Source organism: Pteropus vampyrus, unplaced genomic scaffold (assembly GCF_000151845.1).
Source record: "Pteropus vampyrus isolate Shadow unplaced genomic scaffold, Pvam_2.0 Scaffold12, whole genome shotgun sequence".
NCBI classification, from domain to species: Eukaryota; Metazoa; Chordata; class Mammalia; order Chiroptera; family Pteropodidae; genus Pteropus; species Pteropus vampyrus.
Window position 1 is genome coordinate 14157403 of NW_011888793.1, and position 24621 is coordinate 14182023.

A 24621-nucleotide genomic window follows, 5' to 3' on the forward strand; every position below is an offset into this window, starting at 1 on the left:
GGGGAAAGGAAAAAGGATCTCAGGTTTTTTCCTAAAGTTAGCTGACTTTCCTCTGCTATTCATATTGTTAAAAAGGAGATAAGCAAGAATATAAGTAAGTGTCCATAAGCAGTCATTCCCAAACCTGTGGCAGACTCCTTTGGTATTTAGCATTGCCTTGACTGGAATTCTGGTCTTCACTTCTATGGAACAATGATGGTTAATTTTATAGTAATATTGAGACAATGTCACATCTAGTAATGACTTATAAATCATTAGTAAGGATTAAATTATTTACATATATTTATTTGATTTTATTGTACAGTTAGTATAGTCTTTCTAAATTATTAACATTTGTCATACGTAACAACTTTTCTTAGAAAAATACCTTTGCCCAACCTATTAGGTACAAAGCTTTACAAAGGTTATGTGGATTTTATATTCCTACACACTCTTTGGAACCCATCAGACTTACAAACTTGTATAATAATACAAGTATTTTGCTATGTGATAAATATGATCTCAGTATCATCAACATGGATTCTTAATCCTTTTTTGTGCCATGGAACCTACTGGCAGACTGGTGAAGCATCTTAAAATATAAAATATAAAAGTCATAGATACCATCTAGAACAACCTGCCTATGTTTTCGTGGACATGAGTGTGCTTGAGAAGCTGTGCTGAAATCATCTTTGTTTTGGTCATCTCTTCTATGCTGATCAATGGCAAAGTGCTGGAGTGATAGGACCAGTTACTATCTACACATGCCTCCTGTTGATAGCTTTATTAATATCTTAATGGCAACTCAGTTTGGCACAGATTAAAACATCAAACTGCTACTTACTGTTTGTCTTCTGACAAATATTCTGTTCCTTAAAACAGCATATCCAATTAGTTGGAATAATTGGCCCATTTTATTGCTCGAAACCATGGATGTAACTTCTTATGTCTAGTGTTCTTATGTGTCACACAGATACCGGGGAGAATTAGACTTGATTTTTGAACTTTAAATGTGGTTTGTTTTGATATTTAGGTTGTTGATATACAGTAAAAAGAGATAGAAAACACAGCATTTCCAGTCACAAGTACTTGAGTATGAATCTTGTAACCCACTTAGCTGATACTACATTAAGTTATTTAATTGCTTCTGAAATTCTTCATCTAGAAATTAGGACTATGTTAGAGGATCTTCTGAATATTATGCAAGTTAAATTTTGTGCCAAGCATTTTAAAAACTGTTAAGTGATATATGTCACAGGAGTTGTTATTGTCACCTTTGTTAATTTGGTAAATTAATCAGTTTACCATTTGCCTTCAGTATCAGTACCCAGTGCTATATTTCTGCTTGGAGAGGAGGCAGCTTGACTCTTGGCAGTATCTCGAGAAGCTTAGCTGTGTCCAAACAGGGGCCCATCTCTTCCCCTGGGATCCTCAAGTTGGGGCCACTGGGATGTGGTACTAAAAGTTAAATTATTTATGCCCTAGTTGTGCTCCTTTTTCCAGATTACAGACTTACATAAGTATGAGTAGCTTGGGAGGGTGTATGTGTGTGTGTGGGTGTGTGGGTAAAATGTTTAGGGGATTTTTATTCAATTATGAATCACCTTACTATTTAAAACCTTAGACTCGGTTACCTATAAATCAGATGGATTGGTTGTTTACTTATCCATTGGCATGAAATGTCTGAGAAAAGTAATTGGAATTTTCAAAGAACTTTTTAAAAAAATTCTGGTGATATCTATTATTAATCTGTAACTACTCTGCCAGGTGTTATGTAAAGAGCTTTTAGAAACCTAGAAACATCACCAATAATGCATTTTTCCATTTGGCTAAAATATTACTATGCTATATGGAAGAAGGAGCTGATCTTAAACCTATAGGGTCTGTTGTCTTAGGACATTAATGATAATAAAACAAGAGAAAGAGCAAATGTTTTATCAGTGTTAGCTGTTATAGTTATGAAGAGAAATGAGGTAGAGAAGTATGTTTGGTGTTTTCAACCATAGATACAATAATTAAATTTGAAAAGACAGAAAAGTAACTCAGAAGATTTGGAAAATACATTCAATTCTGCCACCATCTTAAATCAATTAACTCAACTTCATCTGTAAAATAGAATGACCACTTGCTTCTATAACCCTTTTGGTGGGAGAGGCAGATCTGAAATTCACACTAGAGGACACAGATGCCGGTGGAGGGGTGAGCACCAGTCTGGTTGAGAGAACCTTGGGTGATGGTGGTGGGAGTATCATCCGTAGTAGCAAAAAGAGATGGGCTAGGAAAAGTACATTCCTTGTTTCAAATTTCCACACAATGACGTGTTTCCATAGTATAGCGGTCAACACGTCTGCTTTACAAGCACAAGGTCCTGGGTCTATGGCCATGCCACCTTGAATAAGCCTCATGTCTGATCTTGGAAGCCAAGCAGGGTCAGGCCTGGTTACTACTTGGATAGGAGACCACCTAGGAAGACCAGGTGTTGTAGGCATAAAAAAAAATTTCCACACAAACTTGCTTTTTTCTCTTGTATATTTTTCACATTATTAGAAAATGCAGAATGACGAGTTAGTACAGAAAAGGAAAAGTAGGAGGTAGCACTTTTGTACTCCTGGTAGGTGATGAATAAAATAAAACCTAACTGCATTTGGGATTGAAGTAGCACTTACATAGGAAATGTATGATTTTCATTGTCTTTCTTGTGAAATAAAATATTAAAATAAATAATATTAAATAATATTTAATATTTTAAATATTTAAAATAAGAGAGTCGCGTATGACATATCTGCAGTTTGCTGGGTTTAGATTTCTGAAATTTTAGAGTATAATGTCAGATATTTACCTGGGATATGAGGTTGGGGTGGATTTGATAATGAATGTGTTAATAACTGGTAGACATCAAATGTAAGCAGATACACTTTTTTTTTTTTTTTTTAAGCTTTTTCATTTGTTCACTTAGCCAACACTTACTGAAAGCCTTCTGTGTTCCCAGGTACCCTTGAGGGACTTGCAATTGGGTGGGAGAGACAGATCTATATTTCATACTGCAAGACACAGATGGTGGTGGAGGTGGAAACACCAGTCTGCTTGGGAGAAACCTGGACTCTTTGCCTACTCACTGCTCCATACGACTGTTTTGTATTGCCTGGCCTTTTCTTCTGCTTGTTCATTGCTTGTGTACTTGGTGCTCAATTTTAGCTGAGATTTCTTCCCTTCCCCGAATAGCCTGAGAGCCCACTTGAAGTATGTTGGCAACAGTTAGGAATCGAGCTTGACTTTCACAAACTCATTTGGTCCCAGTTTTCAGTGTGTAGGCAGCTCACTCTGTGTTCCTTGTCAATGAGCAAGCTGGCTGCCCAGCCTTGCCCACTGCTTACATATGTATGGGTTCATGTGTGTCCACGTGCATTCTGTTCTGCCCACTTCATGGCACATCCCTAGCCATCTGGGGCAGTCTTTAAAATTTTTTCTTTTGCCTCCGGCCTTTTAAGTAATTCTTTTGTTTGTCACCTGCAACCCAGAAGTAGAAGGACGGAGTTTTAGGAACTGAGTTTATTAAAATTCCTGTGGAGCATTTCAGTTCAGTGAGGGGAACTAGCTTCCTTCTCTGTCAGCTATCAGAAAAGACACTCGGACTCTCTAAATTGCTTTTAAGAGATGCAGTTTATTTAATTCTTGGACTCAAAATTGTCACCCCGATAGCCCTTGGGTGAGAAAGCTTGACTTTCCTGAACTTTATTTCTCTTGTCTCTAAAATGAGGATAACTGTATATCCCTCACAGGGTTGTTGGGCGGATTTAATGAAGTATTAGTATTAATAGTAGTAATTGTCAGGTAAGATTTTCCTATTGTGTATCAGTTATTTCCAGGTCCTTAACATGTATTGCCTTATTTCAGTAGAGGATATTAAAGCAGAGCAGCAGATATTCAGTAAATATTAATTATATCTTGAATCCTTTCACATCTCTTAATAACCCAACTATCCTATATCTTACAGTTCATTGTCTACATATTTATTTCTCAGCATACCTAATATGTGTTTAATTCTTCACATAATGAAAACTTTAGAGTACGGACCAAAATGTACTACATTCTGGTTCTGCAGCTGAACTAGTTGTACATTTTGACTATGCTGTGTGTTGGTTTCCTTCATGTTCAACAGGGATGCTACTATCTAATTCTCCTATAGTTAAGGAAAATAACCCATGTCCAGCAGCTGGCAGACCACAGGCACTGGCTCTGGGTTTCTTTTTCGTCTGTCTCCCCTTGGCTGTCCTTATTGCCTCCATGTTATTTCATTTTGTTTTTAATGGTTCTCTTGGTCATGTTCTAAAAGCACTTATGCAAAGAAGACACATTTTCCCTATTTACTCTTGTTCTTTATTCTCTAGCATCTCATTCTTGTGTGTAGGCCACAGGATAACAAGAATACTATGTACATAGAAGTTTTTCAGTAAATTTTTATGAGCAGAATAAAAAGATATGATGAATAATCAAACTAGCTGCCATCAGACTGATTTTCTTCCTTAGCTTGAGGAAGATGGCTAGGTGTTTGCTCAGGTGTGGAGTGAGTAAACACGTTACTTTTTATAGAAGGTTTTTTTAAAACAAAAAACAAAAAACAGACAAGGCTGATAGAACTTAAGACAGAGAAAGCTTGGGAGGCTCAGATAGGTGGTGTTAGTTAGCTAGGGCTACCATAGCAAAGTGCCCACAGACTGGGTGGCTTAAACAACACTTATTTCCTCACAATTCTAGAGGCTACAAGTTTGGTTTCTTCTAAGGCTTCTCTCCTTGGCTTATAGATGGTCTTCTTTCTGCGTGTCTGTGCCCTAATTTCCTTCTCTTACAGGAACGTCAGTCATTGGATTACGGCCTGCCCATATGACCTCATTTTACCATAATTACATAACTTTAAAGGCTCTATCTACAATCACATGCTGAAGTACTGAGGCTTAGGACTTCAGCATACAACCTGGTTGGGGGTAAGGGTGACATAATTCAGCCTATAACAGGTGCCAACCTGAGAACCTAGCACAATGATCTTCTCCAAGGGTCTGAGCTCTAGAGGAGATATGCGAGTGACCATCCTGTAGAGCTAGACAAAAATCTAGAAAAAACAATACTTTGTTCTTATTTCTGAGCAGCACTTACTAAAGTTTAGTCTGATTTTTCTTTTTATGTTATACTTAGACTATTTAGGTTAATCTTACTATTCAGCACCTATTCCCCTCACCTTTGAATAGCCAGTGTTTAGCTCATAGTATGTTTCAGGAAATAATTGCTGAATTGAATATGGGTGGATTTGTTTGCCTCTGGACATTGTCATAATTTCATTCACCCCAAAAGGAAATGAATCTGTCTTTTCCATGGTTATTTGTGAAGATTGAAGGCACATTTTATTGCCTGAGGATTTTTGGACTGAACTCTGATTTCTAAATTCTTCTGCTACAGTAATATATTTCTTTATGAACCTTATTTTTTAAATTAAAGAATGTTATTGCCACCATTTCCTGAGTTGCTTATTATTTCGTGCACTATTATTGCTCCTCAGACTTATCCTTTGGGGAACATAGGCATAATTTCCTTAGACATGGATCAGAACTGAATTTGATAATTAAAAAATATGTAATTTGTGTTATGGAAGAACAATAAACAAAATAAATTACTCAGCATATTTTTTTGTTTCTGATTGTTTCAGAATTAATATTTCATTTCTTCAAAATAGTTTTAGTGATAAATTATCCCTTGATTGGTAAGGGAGCAGGTTTCTGAAAGTATCCCATTATACATGTACATGTAAATAAATGTCTCTCACAGATATCACAGAATAATTTAAGATAATTAAATGAGGCTGTCAGACAATTTTTATATATGCAATTTGCAGTTTCAAAAAGTTACTTAGTTTTCTAACTGGAAATCTTTTTTGGCGAATGGTAATTTATACTTTAGATTTAGTTTTAAAGTAGTAGAAATACTGTTTCTTACAAAATATAATAGTAAAAGATAACGTTTCAGCTCTTTATCTCTTTTGTTGTTTTTTTTTTCCTTGACTAGCATTCTTATCTTTGTGCTTTTTGCCCTTCTTAAAAAAGTGCTTTGTTTTCATAAGCTAGAAATTATATGATAAAATGAGTAAAGTAATTTCTTTTCATTACAAGCCCAAAGAGTTGTTCACATTTAGTGAGAGAGCCCTCTTCTGTTTTACTACATCGGTCAAGTTCGTGTGGCTGGCTGACCTAAAATATTTGTTCTAGAAAACAAATATTTTGCTTCTGTGGACCTTCCAGTATCTATCACAGGATCGAATGAAGTTTCCATGAAAGAGGAATATCAGTATTTTACTTAACTTTTTCTTAGTAGCCAGTGGCAGAGTGGGGGATAGAAGACACTATAGAATGATACATTTTATATCAAATGTTAAGAATAATCCATATTTTTACTAAAATTGTACAAGTGTGCTACCAAATATATTTATGCTCTGCATTTATACAGTATAGAAGATGCTTTGATGATAATGATAGCATATGCATTAGAATTTCCAATATCACAGTTTAAGCACCATTTCACATATACCGGTAAGTTGGCAGCCATGCATTCAAAAATGAGGTTAATGTGAGTAGCGCGCCAAGATCCAGAAGAGGTTAAATTTATTAAAGAATACATAAAAAGCTGTGTTTTTATACATAAAAAGCTCTGAGCTTTATCAGAGAGATGACTCAAAAATCTTAATTTTCCAGAGTTAGTATTGCTTTATTCATGAACAATTAACATAGTAGTTAGTTCTGATAGTTATGTTAATTGGTTCATTAATAAACAAATATTTTTGTCTTCTTAACATAAAGATGAATGGGTATTAATTCAAACTAAACCTGTCTTGTACACTAAAGTACATACTAACATTGATAAACTTGCCATTTTGGATCAAGCAATATTTTAAAAAACAGAGCTTAGGATAAATTGTCTTTAATATTATTAATGTTTTAGCTAGCATTAAGTCATTTCATTTTGGCCTATAATCAGTCTCTTGAGGTATAATGAGAAAAGCATTTCAACATACAAGTTTAATTTTTAGTGTTTTTTGTTTGTTTGTTTGTTTGTTTTTAAAAACAAAACTTTCTACCTTGTTTGTATCTGATTGCCTTAAATACTTGGTTAGACCAGCTAGTCTCTTGGGCAGCCTGGTCCTGGCTTCCAAGTTTACTCTTATGCCCTCGCTGTCTCCTTCTTTGCAGTGTCTTGACCCAGAGGCCATTGTCTCAGCTTTCCCAGCCTTACCACTTTTGAGGTCCCCGAAGCCCTCCTGATTCTGTCATTCCATGCTCTTCTTCTCTGTACTCCACCACCTTCCCTTCTGATTATGGGATATGTTATAGTAGTTATTTCTTGTGTCTCAACAACATTGTTTGCTCTTAGAGCAGGTAGCATGAAGTTGGCTGCAAAGGCAATAAATATTGGTATTTTACTGCTTTAATTAATTATCTTTCTTGGGTAAACTGAAAAACATTTGAAGAAAGTATGGATAGAATGTCAATTCACACTTCCTCTGCTTTATAACAGGTCCCACATCCTAGTGTCTCCCTTCACAACACTCATCACATCATCAGGGTGGGGACAGAGGTGTCCATTTTGATTTAGGATTGCTCAAGGTTTTCATTGGTTGGAATTCCTTCGTTTCATTTACTTCCTTAGTCCCAGATTAAATGACCTTTTGGTACTTTTATGGCTTCTGAAGTTAATGTTCCCTTCGTTTCCTAAAGCCCTCGTGTTGATGGAGCTGAGCGCACTGATGAAGGAACAGAATCAAGTGTTAGCAGGCAGATCTGGAAGCTCAGCTCTGTGAAGCACACTTAGGTGCCCCAGAAACTGTCTTCCTTCTGGGAAAACCACTGAACTAATAGTTACATTCAAAGTCATTGTTAAAATCAGCTTAAGTACACATTGAATTCACTTGTCTTGGATGAAGTCTTCAGAAGTCTTCTTCTAAGTCTTTTCGAAGTCTTAGAAGAAGACTTCATCCGTGAAATATTTCTGAGACAAAGAAGATTTATTATAAAGCTTTTGAAACCTCTAAAAAGTTTCACGTTAATCAGAATTAGGTAGTTAATGAAAATTTCATAAATTTTAATAATTTAATGTTATTATTTCTAGAACTCATTTGACTGGTTGAACTAGAGAACCAAAGTTCAACATGCACTACTTTTTTTTCCAATGGAGGAGAGAAAATTAAAATTAAGGGGAAAGTAATTAAATACTATATACATTCACAAGATATTGGCTAATAATACATACTACACTCTTTGCTGTTTTCTTTAGGTGATCGAAGATAATACTGGAGTCCGCCGGGTGGTCGTCACACCCCAGTCTCCTGAGTGTTACCCCCCAAGCTACCCCTCAGCCATGTCTCCAACCCATCATCTACCCCCCTACTTGACTCACCACCCTCATTTTATTCATAATTCACACACGGCTTACTACCCGCCTGTTACCGGACCTGGAGATATGCCGCCTCAGTTTTTTCCTCAGCATCATCTTCCCCCTACATTATACGGTGAGCAAGGTGAGTAGGTTAGTGATGGCACCGACAGCTGTTGAAACTCGTTACAACACTTAAGTAGCTGAAGAAAACCGGAGAGCCCTTTATTTCTTCTGTAATAAACGTGGTAGAAGAGGGTCTATTTGGCTCATGGGAAATTTCTAGCCTTTTTTGTCCTGGTTCGTATCTTGCAAAAATTACTTTGTGGGTTGCAGCTCTTTCTTTATATCATCCCAAGTTCTGTCCCCTATCCCAAAAAGTAGCACAGAGTAGGATACCACTTGATATTTTAGAAAAGAAGCAGTGAATCTATCATTTGTTCCTGTGTCCTGTTAACATATTTTTATGTGAGTGGCCTGAGGCAGAACTGCAACACATTATTTCTTAGACATCCATACAATCTAGCAGTGGAAGGGAAATTCAACAAGTGTTTTGTGCCCCATTTCCAGTGATAGAAGACAGTGAGGTCTTAGTAAGCTTTGGGTTTCCTGAATGCTCTATGTTGCAATCTTGGCTGAACTCGGGATCTGATGTGGTTCTCCTGAACCCTGTCTCTAGTTTAAGAATAGCCATTAGTGCAGCCAAAATTTCACTAGTTGTTAGGCAGATACTTACCTTGAAATGAAGAGGCGTCTCAGAGATACTGACAGTATGATTTCTTAGTTTTGGCCTCGGTGTTGGTTTAGTCTAAAGCCCTTTTCTATCAAAATGGATACTAAGAAACCAGATAAGTGAGGGTAAAAATTAGACTTTAATGTTCAGGACTTTGCAAAGTGATTATCCTCTAAGTCTGGGTATGAATTGAAGCATTTTATTACTTCAAATATTTATTATGTTGGTTCAGATAAATTGTATGAGAAACACCTGTCATACCGTAGAGTCTTAGAGTACGTTACCTCTGCACTTTGTCTATCAGTTACACATATATATTTCCCCCTGTATATTCATCTCACATTTTGTTTCTCATTAACAAAAGAAACATTTGAGGTGGGTATTTTAAGTGAAATATCCTGTTGTATATATATCCTGTTGTAACTTAAGGTTAGATTTTGATTGGTAGTTTTTAGTAGTTAGAAATTTAGTATAATGCAAAAGAATAAGGTGCTATCATAATAGAGGTACAGAAAGATGATAGCAAAAAATGAAAAGTAATTTGATTTCATAGAGGCATCAATAACTTCTATTTATGTAATCTTGTCTAGTGACATAACATCCCAAAACATCAGATAAGTAGGCATATTCCATAAAAACGTTTGGATAAAACTGGAAAAAAAAAATTAATTAATTAACTGTAATTAAAAAAAAGTAGTGCTGTGACACAATATACATTAAATATTTGAGTATTTGTCAGAGGTTTCTGGTTGTGTCTGAGCTTAGTGACATTGCGTGAAAAGCCTTGGCTACTGACTCTTTGCTTGATAAAGGGTGACCTGCCCTATTTTAGCAGTCTCTTGGTAGGATGCCACGTTGTTGCTGTTTTGTAAATTGTATACTTTGCAGTTTTAGACAATAGAATGATTTCAATCATCATTAAAATTAAGCCAAAAAAAATTATTATATCTTCATTTCATAGGGTATTTTGGTTTAATTTCATTAAAATAACAGCAGTAATGTACAATAACAGTGCCTTCATTGATTTCAAATTAGAGAAAGCAGTAAAACAAAATCCCTTTGCCCCTTTGCTTTTATTAAAAAAAAAGAGCCACGTATATGTTCTTACCTTAGTTCTCAATGCGCATACAGAAAAGAAATTTAAACATTTAATTTCCCAAACCATAAGCACTTAAAAATTTCTTGACATGTTTTGAAATGTTTTTATATAAATGTCTAGAGTGAATATTTTAAATCTCAAGTGTAATGCATTGTGGTATTTTAAATATTTATCCTTTTTGCATATTTGAACATAATTTATTTGGATATATGCCCTTTGAATAGGGTTGTATTTCTTAACATTATATGGTACAAATTGGTTATCTTGTGAAGATTTGCTTTTTAAATATTTTCTTTATGTTGTGTGAACAGAAAGAAAATGAAAAGTGGAGCTTTACCATTGAACAGTGGAAACATCAGTTTTCAGTTATCTAGGGTGACCATACATTCCTGGTGTGCCTAGGATAGCCTTGGTTGAGGTCTCATGACCAGAGAGAGCCCCCTTTTCACTCTCAGGAGTATTCAGGTTTGGATGGTAGTTTATGGTCACCCTGTCCATGTGGGACCCTTTTATCTTACGAACATGTAAGGATCTAATCTCTTCGTTATATATTGCATTTTTATCAATGTTTAAGTATAATTTTAAATTGATTTAAAATATAAATTTAAAATATCTCCCCCCTCCCCCCAAGATCATGAGATATTTTACAGGCCCCCTGTAAATTATCACTATGCATAGTGAAGCCAAGTGACGTTTTGTTAGTTTGCCTTGCCTCCTTATTACTCCAACATTGAAGTTTGAAACCACAGCTTATTATGTTTGGCACCAGGTTGCAAAGATAGCTTATGTTTACCCCTAAAATTTCTCCTTGAGTATTTTCCCTGATTTTGTGAGCGTTGATTATTTTCAATGGAAATTTCTCATCATCATTTTAGTAAGTTTTGTTCAAATGTTGACTCTTTTACCACAAATAACTCCTCATATTCTGGTTGCTGTATAGTTTCCAATAAAAATGCTATTCTGTCTACAAGGGTTAGTATACTTTTAAGTATTTTGATTCTGTGTAAACATTTAAGGGGATATTTTGCTTGTTCTAAATTTTTGGATATTGCAACTACGGAAAAAAACATCTTGACAGGCAAAATCAAACTTATAAATTCAACCAGAATATGAATTCTTTGTGGACAATAACCTTGTCGTCTTCAGTATTCTCCATAATTTCTGGAACATTTTTGAATACACAATATGGATTTTAATGAGTAATTTATTCCTTGATTGATGAGAAAAGAATGGGAATATTTTAATACATGTAATGAGAACACATGTGTATATATTGTTTTCTTAAAAATATGTGTACACTGTATTTAGTAATATTTTAACTCCTTTCTTTAGAAGTCAGGTCATTTAACCATTTAATAATTTATTATTGAAAATGTAGACTGAGCTTATATTTATCGTAATCACCCATTTTAGAAATTATACCACTCTATGGAATGTCGAGCTACATCACCCGAGAAGACCAGTACAGCAAGCCTCCACACAAAAAACTGAAAGACCGCCAGATCGACCGCCAGAATCGCCTCAACAGCCCGCCGTCTTCTATCTATAAGAGCAATTGCACCACCGTGTACAACGGCTACGGGAAAGGCCACAGCGGCGGCGGTGGTGGAGGCGGCGGCAGCGGCGGCGGGCCGGGGATTAAGAAAACGGAGCGGCGAGCAAGAAGTAGCCCGAAGTCGAATGACTCAGATTTGCAAGGTAACACACAAAGATGTTTTCCCAAAGGAGTGAATTACTGAGACAGGGTCAGCCTAAAAGAAATATTTTTTACATAAGAAATACTTTGTTGGTTTTTCTACTAGGAATGATTGGGTAGACCTCTGATTATTTTCTTAGGCCAGAATATTGCATCGTCTTTTATTAACACTTCACGGCAGAAATACTATTTTTTGGTGACATGTGCCAGATAACAGTCTACTTAATCCCAGTAACAAGTGTCTGAAAGTGTTTTCACATCATCCTCCTTCAGATGTTTCACTGTAAGTAGATAGATGTGGAAGAGAAGAGATCCAAAGTAAAGCAGTCTTTCTGAGAAGTATAAGGCTTAGTTTAAATCTCAAACAATTACACCTTAGAAAACCAGACATAATTAGTTCGTGCTGTACTGAAATTTATCATTGCTTAACGGGTGTGTGTGTGTGACCCGTTTCTTACATAATTCTCAAGTTAATGATGCCATCTGATTAATATAAACTGTACTTAATACTAGTATGATTGATCTATTTACATTCATATATGGTTTACCGAAGAATAGGACATATACTTAACTATGGCATGTGGCTTGTGGTATTTTTCTACATTCTACTTTGGTTAAGATGTCTGCATTTCCAGAGGAGGCCAACTTTTTATCCTCAGAATCCCCTAGCTTCAGAGAGAATCTACTTGAGTTAATTACCTTCTTACCACTTATAAAAGACAAATGTTAAGCCAAAAAGGTCAAACTTTCAATTTGTACTTTGATCCTGTGATAAAAGTAAGTACACGTAAAGAAGCAAACAACTTATTTTAATCTAGACAATTAAATATTTTAAAAAGATGGAGATAAATTAAGTATTCTCTTGCGTCCTGGTTCTCTCAGTTGACTGTACTTCAGAAACACTGGTGGAACTTCAAAAAATACAGATCCCAAAACCTCTTTTTAGAACTACTAACATCAGAATCTTTTCACCTGATTTCATGTTTGTTTGTTTTTAAATCAAACTTCCTCTGAGAATGATGGTCAGCCAAGAGAACTACTGTCTAATATTAAGGATGTTACAGAAGGTGTGGTTCACAACGTTGTTCCCGGTATGACGTAGGAACTTTGTTTAGCCATTTTCTCCCTACCTCCTAGAATTATACCTGGCATATAGTAGCTACTCAGTAAATATTTGCAGAATGAATCCTGTATTCTTAATTGCTTTGTTTTCCAGAGCAGGCCTTCTGTTTGAACACGTAACTATTGTACCATTTCCTCTTTTAGAACAATTTGCTGTATTGCTCAAGAATACTGCTCTGCAGCCAGCCCCTCTTTTCATTTACTGTTACCTTCAGGAAAACAACCTAGGCAGGACAGACTCCCACAGTACCCCACAGAGAAATGTGGGATTCCTGTTTCCTTGCATTACCTTGGAGTTAATGGTGTGATGTGGATGGAAAACAGTTGGGGCTTTGGTATCAGACATCGGACCTTGTCACTTGCTAACTATTTGCTTTTAGTATTCCCTGCATCTCTGTATCTTCATCTGTAAAATGAGTATTTTAATTCCCATTATTAATTATTAAAAATAGCCTAGTTCAGTTCTTAACACCTAGGTATAATGGTCACCCTTGTTACTGGAACATTCTTATTGTCTCCCTCCTGTAATCTTAAGGTTGACTCTCATCTAAGTGATCCCCTTCTCAAAATAGATATTCCTCTACTCTCCCATCTGATGGCCTTCCCTCTGCCCTTCACACCCTTCCCTTGCAAGCCAGAAATGGCTTCTACCTAAACACAAACCCCTCTTACATTTTTGAAAGCTAAACTCTGCACTCCTGGACCACTCACGCTGAAAGTCACATTCAGGCTCTCTGAGAGGGGTTGCTACTGGAGCAGAAATCTAGCCAGGTGCCAGATTTTCCTGTCTTCTCATTGCCTCAGCTCTGAATGAGAGAACACTCTGGGTACCCTCTTAGAGCATCCTTTATCATGGATCCTGTCTTTGGTATCTCATACATTTCTTAACTAGCTCAAGTTGTGTTTCCCTTTGCTCAGTGTGATCCTTAATAGACCTTTCAGAGGACCACCTAGTATTTAAAGATGTGCGATTATCCATTTTCCTCCCAATCCTATACTCGGTACTTTGGCTGTAGTTACCTCATATCCAAACATGCCATTTTCTTCTTAAGGAGACTTCATGGTAGTCTGCATTGTCTAGAGAATAAAGTCTAAACTGTGTAACATGCACTTCCTGGCCTCCTGTGGTGCTTCATTCAGACTTTTCCACTGGACGTCCAGAGTTTTGTCCCATTCCATGTGTGCCTCATTCTCCTTTCTTGGCTTGTCCTTTTGGTCCCTCTCCCTAGCAAACTACAACTCGGTTCTTCAAGAACTAGCTCAAATATCACCTCCTCTGTGATTCTTGCTTGTCTTCCCACGGCATTATAATGCAGATTATTTAGGGAAAAATATTTTAAGAATTTGTCCATTTTTTTTTCTTTTTCCCCTTTTCCATTTGATTTTAGATCAGTCCTTGAGCACCAAATCCATAGTTGTTTAGGGATAGGAATGGAAAATTATGTCTTTGTGTGCAGATTGTTGTACAAGTATTAGGCCATGATCCTGTTCTGTGGCCAATACCCAGTTAAAATTGTCCTATAGCATTCATCACAGAGGCTAAAGATGTTTTTGTTGCTCTTTATTGAGTGAGAAGTTTTATTCCTTCTATTTTATCCTTAGTAAAAACTAAAGCAATGATATTAAGGAAGTTACCCAGTGGGATACAGGTTTGTAACTGAAATTCCCCAATTTTCAACCAGAATTGTAGTCCCTTTGTCATATATCTATAGAAAGGAGAGCAAGGTTATCTGCTAGAACTGCTTTAGAAAGGATTATGTGAAGCTAGAGTGAAAAATAAAAACTTTGGTGAGGATTCACTGGTGGTGGGAGAGTCCCTTTTGTGGTGCTAACATACAGGTAGCAGCTGTATGTTATGAAGGCCTCTAGAACTTACAGCACCATGTGGGAAAAATTCAGACAAAATGGTAAGAATTCCAAATATAGAAGAAATGAGGATACAGCATACTCTTGGCATTTGACCTTTGGAATTGTTGACAATCCAAAGATTCAGTTACACTTTAGATGAAATTCCACCACATATAATCATCATTTCTGATTGTAAATAACACTGAAAGCTGATGACAAAAGCATTATTCTTGTGCTTTTTCCAGAGATCACAAATTGCCTTCTGACCTAAGCAGTATTCCTTATTACCAGATTTTTATATTCTAATTCCTTCCCGGAAGGTCCTCCCTGACATTTTTTTCTCTTCCTATATTTTGCTATCATTGCTCAGAAACCAGAATCTGACTCTATTATCTACTGAAAATTACCATGGAAGTTTATTCATTCTGCAGATATTACTGTAGTGAGGCTAGGGAGGGCATTTTCCTCTAGGAGTCTGAGATTGTGAACAGTTGTGGGTCTTGTTGGACGGCGTGGGCTCTGGGCAGGGGTGGCTGCTCCACCTGTGCAGGGCTGACTGGTTTCCTTTGTTTGGAAGGATGAGCCTACTGTTAATAAGGTCTGGAATGTTGGGAGTCAAGGCAGGTTTTCTTTTGGAATCTCTTTTGGTCTTGGCTCCCTGTAAGAGAAAACACTGTGCTTTTCTTCTTAAAATAAGATATTTAGTGGGGCTTTCACACTATACAAGTGACTGACCTCTTCTTTCACTTGCATTTTTTTTCTAGCTCATGAGTTATATCCTGCTAGGCTTGCTCGGACAGGGTGTTCTGGAAGAGAGTTTGGTTACGGAGGGGGCAGGGTTCTTCCGGAGTGTGTGCCTTCTTCACTGCATTTGAAAATGTACAGTTTCTAACGGGATTTTTACTATTGCTTTATCTCTCAAGTCTTTGGTGATCATAAATCCTGTGTTTTCACCTGTCTACAGCTGCGGGTGAATCCTAAGCATGGCAAAAATATTAAGAAAATATGAAAAAAATTAAAAATGAGCTCAGGTCCGTGGAATTCACCCATCTCTCTGCCAAGTACAGTCTGAAAAGTGAGAATAGTCCAAATAACTTTTATTTTTTAAAAAGACAATGTGGACCCCAGGATCAAAATGCAAGAGATGTTCCTTCTGGCAAGAAACTGAGCAATTAACACTCTCATTTCCTTTTCAAACTTGGGCTGCCTGATGCATCCCCAATCTTGGAGGCCTCTGAGTGACTTCAGACCTTGTAACCACTGACTAAGTGTGGGATGGGAAAGGAGACAGGCTTGGGGACAGAAGTCTGTTTTTGGAAAGAGTGTGCTGCTCATTGACATATGCCTTCTGACTTGGGCATTCCCCTCTGAGGGCCAGAGCTGGAGAAGTCAAACTATGAATAACTCTTTCCGTAACACCTCAGTATGCTTATTATTATTATTTTTTATGACAGAGGTGTTGACTTTACTGGTGCACAGGCATATCTGCAGCTTAGCAGAGGAAACCATGGGGGCCCGAATTATTGCTAATGAGTAGAGTGTAGTTGTCTGTCAAGTTACTTCACCTATCCTATCTTTTTGCCTTTTGCCCTTTCTCCCCTATTTTTTTTGTTGCAATCTGGAATGTATTAAAGATGTTAACTACGTGATTCTTTCAACAGACAGGATGAGACATTTTTGTCATGTCAGTTTAAGAAGTTTTAACTCATTAAATCATATTTGAAGCTTCTCATTTTTCACTTACATATTAAAACAGACAACATGTGAAAAAATTCTTTGTATTTTCTTTCAAAATGAATGTTCACCTGAAGATTGAGGGCAGAATTTTGATTTGTTTCTGCCGTATGTAGTACTTAACTCTGTTAACCCATCTTTTTTTCTGCCTTTTTGCTTTCTTGGGAAGTGATCATAGAAGCATTTAGATGAGATCAGAACCCATGTTGGTAAAATACATATCATCCCAAAGAACCCTTTAAACAGCAGAGATAAGTGATGACCTGGTTTGTTTCTGGTACATATATAACCTTTAATTTTGTCGAGTTGAAACTTGTTATTCTCTCATTTAATTAAGTTGAATTCTGAATTTATCTGGGTCAGAATACATCACAAATGTGCCATACTTAGAAGCAAAGTAATTTACTAGTTGGGACCTTGCAGATCTAGGTTTAGCCCCAGCTCTGCCACCTGTGAGCTGTGCGCTTTTAGGCAAGATAGTTTATCTCAAAAACCTTAGTTTCTTCCTGTATGTATAAAATGGAGGTCATTAATAACCCCTATTTCACAGAGCTGTCATGAGCTCTTAATACAGTTTCAGACACTTACTAAATACTTAAAAAATGTTATATACAGTGTGGGTGAAGAAAAATCATAACATTTTTCTGCTTATGACAACTGTCTCCGGTGGATCATGATAGCAGAATAAACCCCGCCTGTGAGCACACTCCTTGGGGTGCTGAGAGGCAAAGCAACCTGAAGTCTGGGTCAGTGTTGAGTAACCATGAGTACCAAGGACTTGAGGTATGAAGGGATTTCGAAGGGCATCCAGTTCTAAAAACATTCTCTTGGCTATGGCTACCTATAAAAAACCTGATGAATTCTGGGTAAAAATAAAATTCAGCCCTCCTTCCTCATCTTTTCTCTGCCTCCTCTCTGGGCTGGGCTCTGTTGTCCAGCTAAGGAGTGAGGCATAAGAGGTGGAAGAGTGAAGCGTGACAGGCCAGCTTGATTCTGTGTTTGAACTTGCTCAACACATTGACTTTTAAATTACTTTGCTAGATATTAGAAGTGTTGGGAAGAAAGGAGGGGAGATGGTTTGCTTGGAGACGACTTGGGCGAACAACACTTCTTGATATTTATTTCGCTAACACTCATATTACTTGCTGTGGGAACAGTTAACCCAGGTGGATAAGCTAACTAGGAAACCCACTAAATTTCAGAGTTTAACAGTTTTTCCTTGTACTTCAAATTGTTGGCCATCACTTCCACATTCTTTTAGTCATATTCTATTTGTCACTTACTGTATCTGTTGGTACTTGTGAAGGCATCTACACAGTGGTGTGAATAACAGGAGAGGATGATCAAGAAGTGGGGTAGATAGGGGAGCGTGCATCACAGAAGCTGGCTACCACATAGTGTGTAGAATCAGAAACCGTTTCTATTAATAGTCTATCTGAAATAGTCTCAGCATTTGTGATGGAATTTTGGCAACTTTCCAGCTGTTATATCAACATTGATTTGTTGCTGGATCTCCTGTGGAATAGTTCTTTAGGATCCTTACATATAAGTGCCGTATGTAGAAGCAGGGTGTTGAATCTCTGGTTTTGTAGGATCAGTGTATTATAGTATGACAATCATAGTCAATAATGCAAATGTGCTGTTTATAAGCCATTCTTTCTGCCACGACCAACTTTGGCATTTATTTTAAATTTAATTTGCCCGTCTGAACACACCACAGTGTAGCAGGCTATGTTACCTTGTTCCAGTTTGGTGCTGTAATAAAGTCTTAAAATTCTGTTGCGTATTGAGTAGAGAACACAAATGTGAAAAGGGAAAGGTCCATGGGAAACAATAGATATGCTAGCTCATTGCTCGCGATTTACAATTTACAAAGTAAAGAGTATAAATGTCCCTGTAGTCATCTACACGATGTCCTCTTTTTCTTTTGGTGTTGAATTTAAAGTTTAAACCTCCCTCCACCCCTATGCCCCATCATAACTACTTCTTTCCAGCTGCATCAGAAGAATGGGGCTTTCCATGTAGGTGCTGTCCTCAGAAAAGAGCAGGAAAGACTAGGTGTTAGTGGTGGGGATGATTTGCTTCTAGCACAAAGGGGGATTGTGATGGTTCAGGAAGACTGGAAAATAAAAAGGCAGGAGAGAAATGAGAAGGGTCTAAGAAGAATGGCACATTGAAATAAAAGGAAGTGGCAAAATGGGAAAACAAGTAGATTGAAAGGAGCAAACACAGTGGATAGGGAAGATTAGATGGACTGTGGAATAAAGGTAATTTAGAAAAAAGGCAGGAATAAGAGAGGTTTCATGTTTCATTTTTATATATTCCATTTCTCCTCCTAGGTTAACATTTTCCAGAGGAATGGGGTGGAAAGCGGAAGGCCTTTTTTGCCCTATTATTGTCCATGAGCACTTTCGTTGGCAGCTCCACTTTGATCAAATCTCCATGTAAATAAACCTCTCACTCTTCCTATTTGGACTTTCCCAACATTTAAGTTTTCCTCCTGTGCTGGATTAGAGTGTCCACTGTCAGTGTACATTGATTTGCTAAGCAAATTAAAAGTTAAGTCTTATGTAGAACTTTGAAAAGAGAGCAATACACAGTTTTGGGCTATTGGGTTTTTGAATAGTGATCTGTAGAGTTTTGATATGCTTAAAAACTGGAAGTTCAGAGAACTTTCTTTCTTTCTTTCTTTCTTTCTTTCTTTTTTTTTTTTTAGTTTTAACTTTAAAATTAAGAACAAGAAGGGATTTACCTTTTACCCTTGGGTTAGTGTGTCTTTGTTAAAAGCAGTCTGCTTTAATTGAAGATGCCATGATTATTTTCGGGTCTTCTTAGAAACTGGAGCTACTTTAAAATGCAGCTAGTTCTTTCTGAAGGGAAAAAAAGTTCATTCTTACTTTACCTTTATATACAAGAAAAAGGAATGTGGAAGACATTTTTATTACATGCCCAAGCTTTGCTTTCCAGACTTATTAGAACTAACCCATCAGAATAACAATAGGAAGTGAGAGGAAAGAACTAGGTCTACCAACAGTTTTTAAAAAAATTTTTATAAATGCATTTGTTACTGCTATTCTTAATTCACATGGTGAACTTACATTGACCTCTTTTTTCCTATTATTTGAAAAGACACAAATTATTATATGGAACAGTGAGATCCTTAAAACCAAGAGGGATGGAGAAACTGCCATATTTTAAGTTCACTGAGTTCCTCAAAACTATTTAAGTATCTTGCCAAGCACATTAAAAAAATAATATTTAGTCTTTCAGGAAAATTTATCTTTTGGTGGAATGTTGCTCCAATGAACTCCGTAAGATATCAGCATCTTTTGAAAACCCTGGTTAAAAATGTGTTTTAGGTGAAAAATGGTTATTAGTGCCTTAATTCTTCATCTGTCTATTTTTTTTAAAAAAAGTCTTTTGAGACACACAGACACTGTTAATATTATTTACTGCTCATACTATCATCCATGAGAGGATGGCTCAAATTCAGTTACAGTTTTTAATTTGAAACTATATTTTGATTTCATTGAGGATTTTCATGTTTGTGAATTATTATTCTCCATAGATTTCAGTATCTGGGTTTAGTGGACCCAGCCCCATCTAAAATGTCATGCTTGGGGGCAAAACTGTCTCTATTAAGTTTGATAAGCCAGTGCTGCCACTTTTTTTTGTATTTTATATTTTACAAAAGAAAGTCTTTTAGGTAGTAAAGATGTATGTAATGTGGAATCAGTAAGATCTCTCTCTGATTGGCCTGATTCTGTGGTGCATACATGCCTGTTTACTCCATCATTTCTTTTATATAATTTTAGGGCTGATTGGTTACCATTCTTTGGTCATACTACCCATAGTTAGAATGGGAAATACAATAATCTTTTGCTACATTAGCCAGCCTCTGTCCTTAACCTTTCAGAAATTTAGTTTCCTGAACTTGATCATCTGTGAGATGTTTTCTACCCAGAAATTAAGATTCTCACCCATTCTTCCTTTATTTCCCTATTTTTTCTTTTTCCTTGCATTTTTAAATTCTGTGAACCCCCTGTCATATACCTGGCTTCTGTATTTATCATCTCCACTACTACAGGATGGACTTTTCAAATCCAGAACTTTTAATTTATTCATTCATTTGTTCATTTACCAGTGGAGTATTTTTATTTTGTTTTGCTTTTTGGAGTGGGAAAGGAAGTAGAAAATGATGGATTAGAAGACTGCTTTTAGTACGAGATTTTTATCATGGCTTTTGAATAAGGAAGGTTCAAGACTTGCTCTTACTTTAAAACTGTTAAAAACTCACCGAGCGCATCTGAGGAAAAAGATAGCACTTTAGATAAGTTCATGGCCTTTCTGGAATGGGGCATAATCCAGTTGATAGACGATTCGTGTCCTCATATTTCCATTCCTTCCTGTTCACCCTTTTGTCCATGTTTACCTTCAGTAATCTCACTAGCGGGTAACTAGCCCTGGATAAGAGCATTAAGAAAAACGTGTCCAGATTACTGCTATTAACAGCTCTGGTAAAGATTTGGTGTGTGAGGAGAAACCGAAACTTAAAAAGATGCCCAGAAGTTATCTGTAGAATTGATTCATAACATTGGGTACATCTGTAGGAAACTGATGTTTTTTGTTTTTAGGTCAATGTATCTATACAGTGTATATCTTTGTTCTGTTTTTCATCTTTTGCTCTGCCAGAGCTAACTTTTTCCCCTTTCAGTGTCAAGGAAGAGTAAGAGAAAACAGTGAACATCAAGGGATGCAGATGATTCATCCACTGATGAATGGTTATTTTTGCAGGCAGCATACCAAAAGTGATATTTTTGGGGAGCAGTGGATCAGTTAGTTATTTGTGTGAGGCAGAATATACTGGGTTTTGTAAGGTTACCAAGGAATAAAATGGAAGAAGGTTACAGAGCCCAAGAAGATGTTTACTTGAAATGAGTCCTATTGATTAATGCTGGTGAATGAGACACCAAAATGGAAAATAAACCATTCCTAGACAAATGGTAATCATAGGTGACAGTTATGTTAATTGTACTTTATTTAGATAGTGTTTTTCTCCCTGGAAAATTACTTTTTTTTTTTTTTTTTAAAGAGAAATTTGAGGCATTTGAAAATTGAATATTTTGTGGAAACTCTTGAATGTAATATTTCAGTTTTATCCAATTTCATTAGTCTTCAGGGAATATTTTCAGGCCAAGATTTATGGACACCGTACATAGTATCTGCTACCAAAAGAACATTCTCCCATCAGGCTTATTGGAAAGTATATTATCTGTCTTTTCTGCTACACTGCTGTGAGCAGATGTTCCCTCAGCATTTTTGAATCATTTTAATGCACAAGATGAGAAAACAAGAAATTAAAAGAAAAAGACCAGCATTAATTTCTGTGACTAGGAAACTGCATTTGAGCAGGGGTAAATGTCTGTATTCTCAATCTTTATTATCCTTGTGCTAGAAATTTGAGATTATGCAGTGTGATGACCCAGTTAGTCATTGTCAGATCCCAAAAATTGAGTGCAAATTTCAGTTCTGTATGAGTAGGAGAATGGATTAAAAATAAACGTTTGTGATAAACTCTAGCACAGTGCTGGCACATGGTATGAACACATTTCATGTAATTGGGCTTGATTTCCTTTGCTGTCTCTACTCATGTTGAAATTACTGCTGTCCATGAAGAGGTTAGCACAGTGGGGCAGCCCTCTGATAGGCTGTGTATTAGTTTTCTGTGAAGAAAAAATTAACACGAAGTCAGTGATTTCAACAATAGAAAGTTATTCTCTCATAGTTGAATACAGTTTTGGAAGTCTGGAGTCCAAAATGAGTGTCACTGGGCTGAAATCACGGTGTTGGCAGGGTCTGGCTCCTTTTAGAAGCTCTAGGGAAGAATGTGTTCCTTACCTCATCCAGCCTTTGCTTATGGCTCCATCATTCTTGTCTTCAAGACCAGCATCTTCAAGTCTCTCCGTGCTCCATCTTCACATTACTTTCTTCTCTGTGTATATCAAAGCTACTCTCTTATAAGAGTACGTGTGATTTCGTGTAAGGCCTACTCAGATAATCCACGATAATTTAATTCCTAACTCAGAATTCTTTTCTCCAAAGACTTTACCAGGTATGATAACATACACAAGTTCCAGGAATCGGGGGCAATTTTCAGTCTACCACAGGCTGCTTCCAATATACCCAATCTAGCGACCTGGCCAGAGCCAGCCTACTGCCCTACATGGTGCTTAGGTCTAATTGATTTATTACCTTACCTTCCTCAGCTCCGCCACAGGCTTTTCAATGAGTTACAGTTAGTATAAATGTACCGTAGCAGCACTGAGTACTTGTCTGTAGTAACACAGGCCAGGAATCATTTAGCAGAGCTACTTCCTCTCTTTGCAGTAGTAGTTTGCATCAAGGAAATATCTACACAGTAAATTAGGCTAATTGAGGCAAGTCAATTGAATGCTGTAACAGTTGTTCACTTGAATTCTGTAAATAGAAGTGAGTTGCCTTGTGGATTATTGTGTGTATACACATGCAAAATGATGAATATGTATTTTCAGGACATAGTTAATGGAAATTAATATCAGGTTATGTATAATTCCTTTTAAGAGGTAAGTAGTAGAGTTAATGGCATTTCTCAGGAAGAAGTGAACAGAACTTATCTAATTTGGAACATATATTTTCTTCAAAAGGAAACTAAGATAGTTTTCACCTAGAATGAGACAAGACTCACAAAGGTTTCAAAATAATTGTTAATGAACCTAATGATCCTATAATGATTGATTGTTGTAGAATTACTCCAAGAAAATTCCATACAAACTGATGCTTGTTAGATATTGACTGAATAGCTAATGCTGTAGATTGATTACATGTGTCCTTTCCTTGATAACTGTTGCCTAGGTTGGGGTCTGATAATTGGTTTAATTTTGGAGATGAGCTATATCGACTCCAAGGTGTCAGAAGGGTGATTCGAATGCCCTTTTACCTCTCTTGCTATGTTTTTAATAATAATTGCCTGATGTAGTAAAATCGTGTCTTATAGAGTTCCTTTTTTTACCCATTGGTAGTGTTTTGCCTAAAATAGAAGATTTTAACTACATATGAGATAGTGTTTGAAATCAGTCAAGATTCTTTTTCTCTTCCAGAATTCTATGATTATATGAAATTTGGTAGGAAATATATGCCAAAGTTAAGTATATATAACTTTATAATTTAAATATCAGAAAATCATTGCTTGGGTGAGCAAAGTAGTCAGAACTCTGTATCTGCTATAGGTTTCAAAAGTTTCCTTGTACTGTAATTAAAGAATTATTAAGAACCCTAAAAGGAGATTGACGAGAGTAATGAAGGCACAGCTCAGATTGTGTAAATGAAGAAGGGAAAGGGGGAAAAAAGTTTTGGCCAAACATTAGAACTCAGTTGGATTATATAGTATCAACCAACATGATATACGTCAGAAGGCAGCAGGTATGGATGTCATGATAGTTTGTAAACAGGAAATCAAGAAATGGAGGATAAAACAGTAGATCAGTCTTCCCTATAGGTACAGGCTGTATCAGATGTGCCAATTTAGTCAACTCTTGTTTTATTGCTAGAACCTCAATAAGGGGGAAGAGAAGCTGTTGAGGGAATCACGTTATGTTACCTCTCCAGAATAGCTCTCTAATCTTATATTTTGGTGAATTTAAAACATTAAGTCTGTCTAATTTAAGCCATTTAATTTTACACATAGTTATGAGCCTTTAGTTTTAGTTCCTTACGTGTTTTTTCCATAAGTGTAGCAGTGACTCTCATAGTATATACTATGCCCTGCCAGTTCCTTTTGGAACCAATTTAAATGAGAGAAATAAAGAAAGGACTTTGGGAAAAAACTATTTAAGTATGTCTGGTAAATTGTTTTACTATTTGAGGACAGCTCTGGAGGCTGAAATACATTTTCCACTTAGTAGAATTTGGCTGTGTGTGTGTGTGTGTGTGTGTGTGTGTGTGTGTGCGCGCGCGCGCGCC

At 36.6% G+C, this 24621-nt stretch overlaps 1 protein-coding gene across 1 annotated transcript in view; it reads left to right on the forward strand.

The window, feature by feature from the left end:
* FNDC3B (fibronectin type III domain containing 3B) overlaps positions 1-24621 on the forward strand; it is a 304172-nt gene that overhangs the window by 165421 nt on the left and 114130 nt on the right. Inside the window, exons 5-6 of the mRNA XM_011380910.2 lie at positions 8293-8536; positions 11637-11921. Of these exons, the coding sequence (XP_011379212.1) occupies positions 8293-8536; positions 11637-11921 (529 nt within the window). The remainder of the gene's footprint in view (positions 1-8292; positions 8537-11636; positions 11922-24621) is intronic.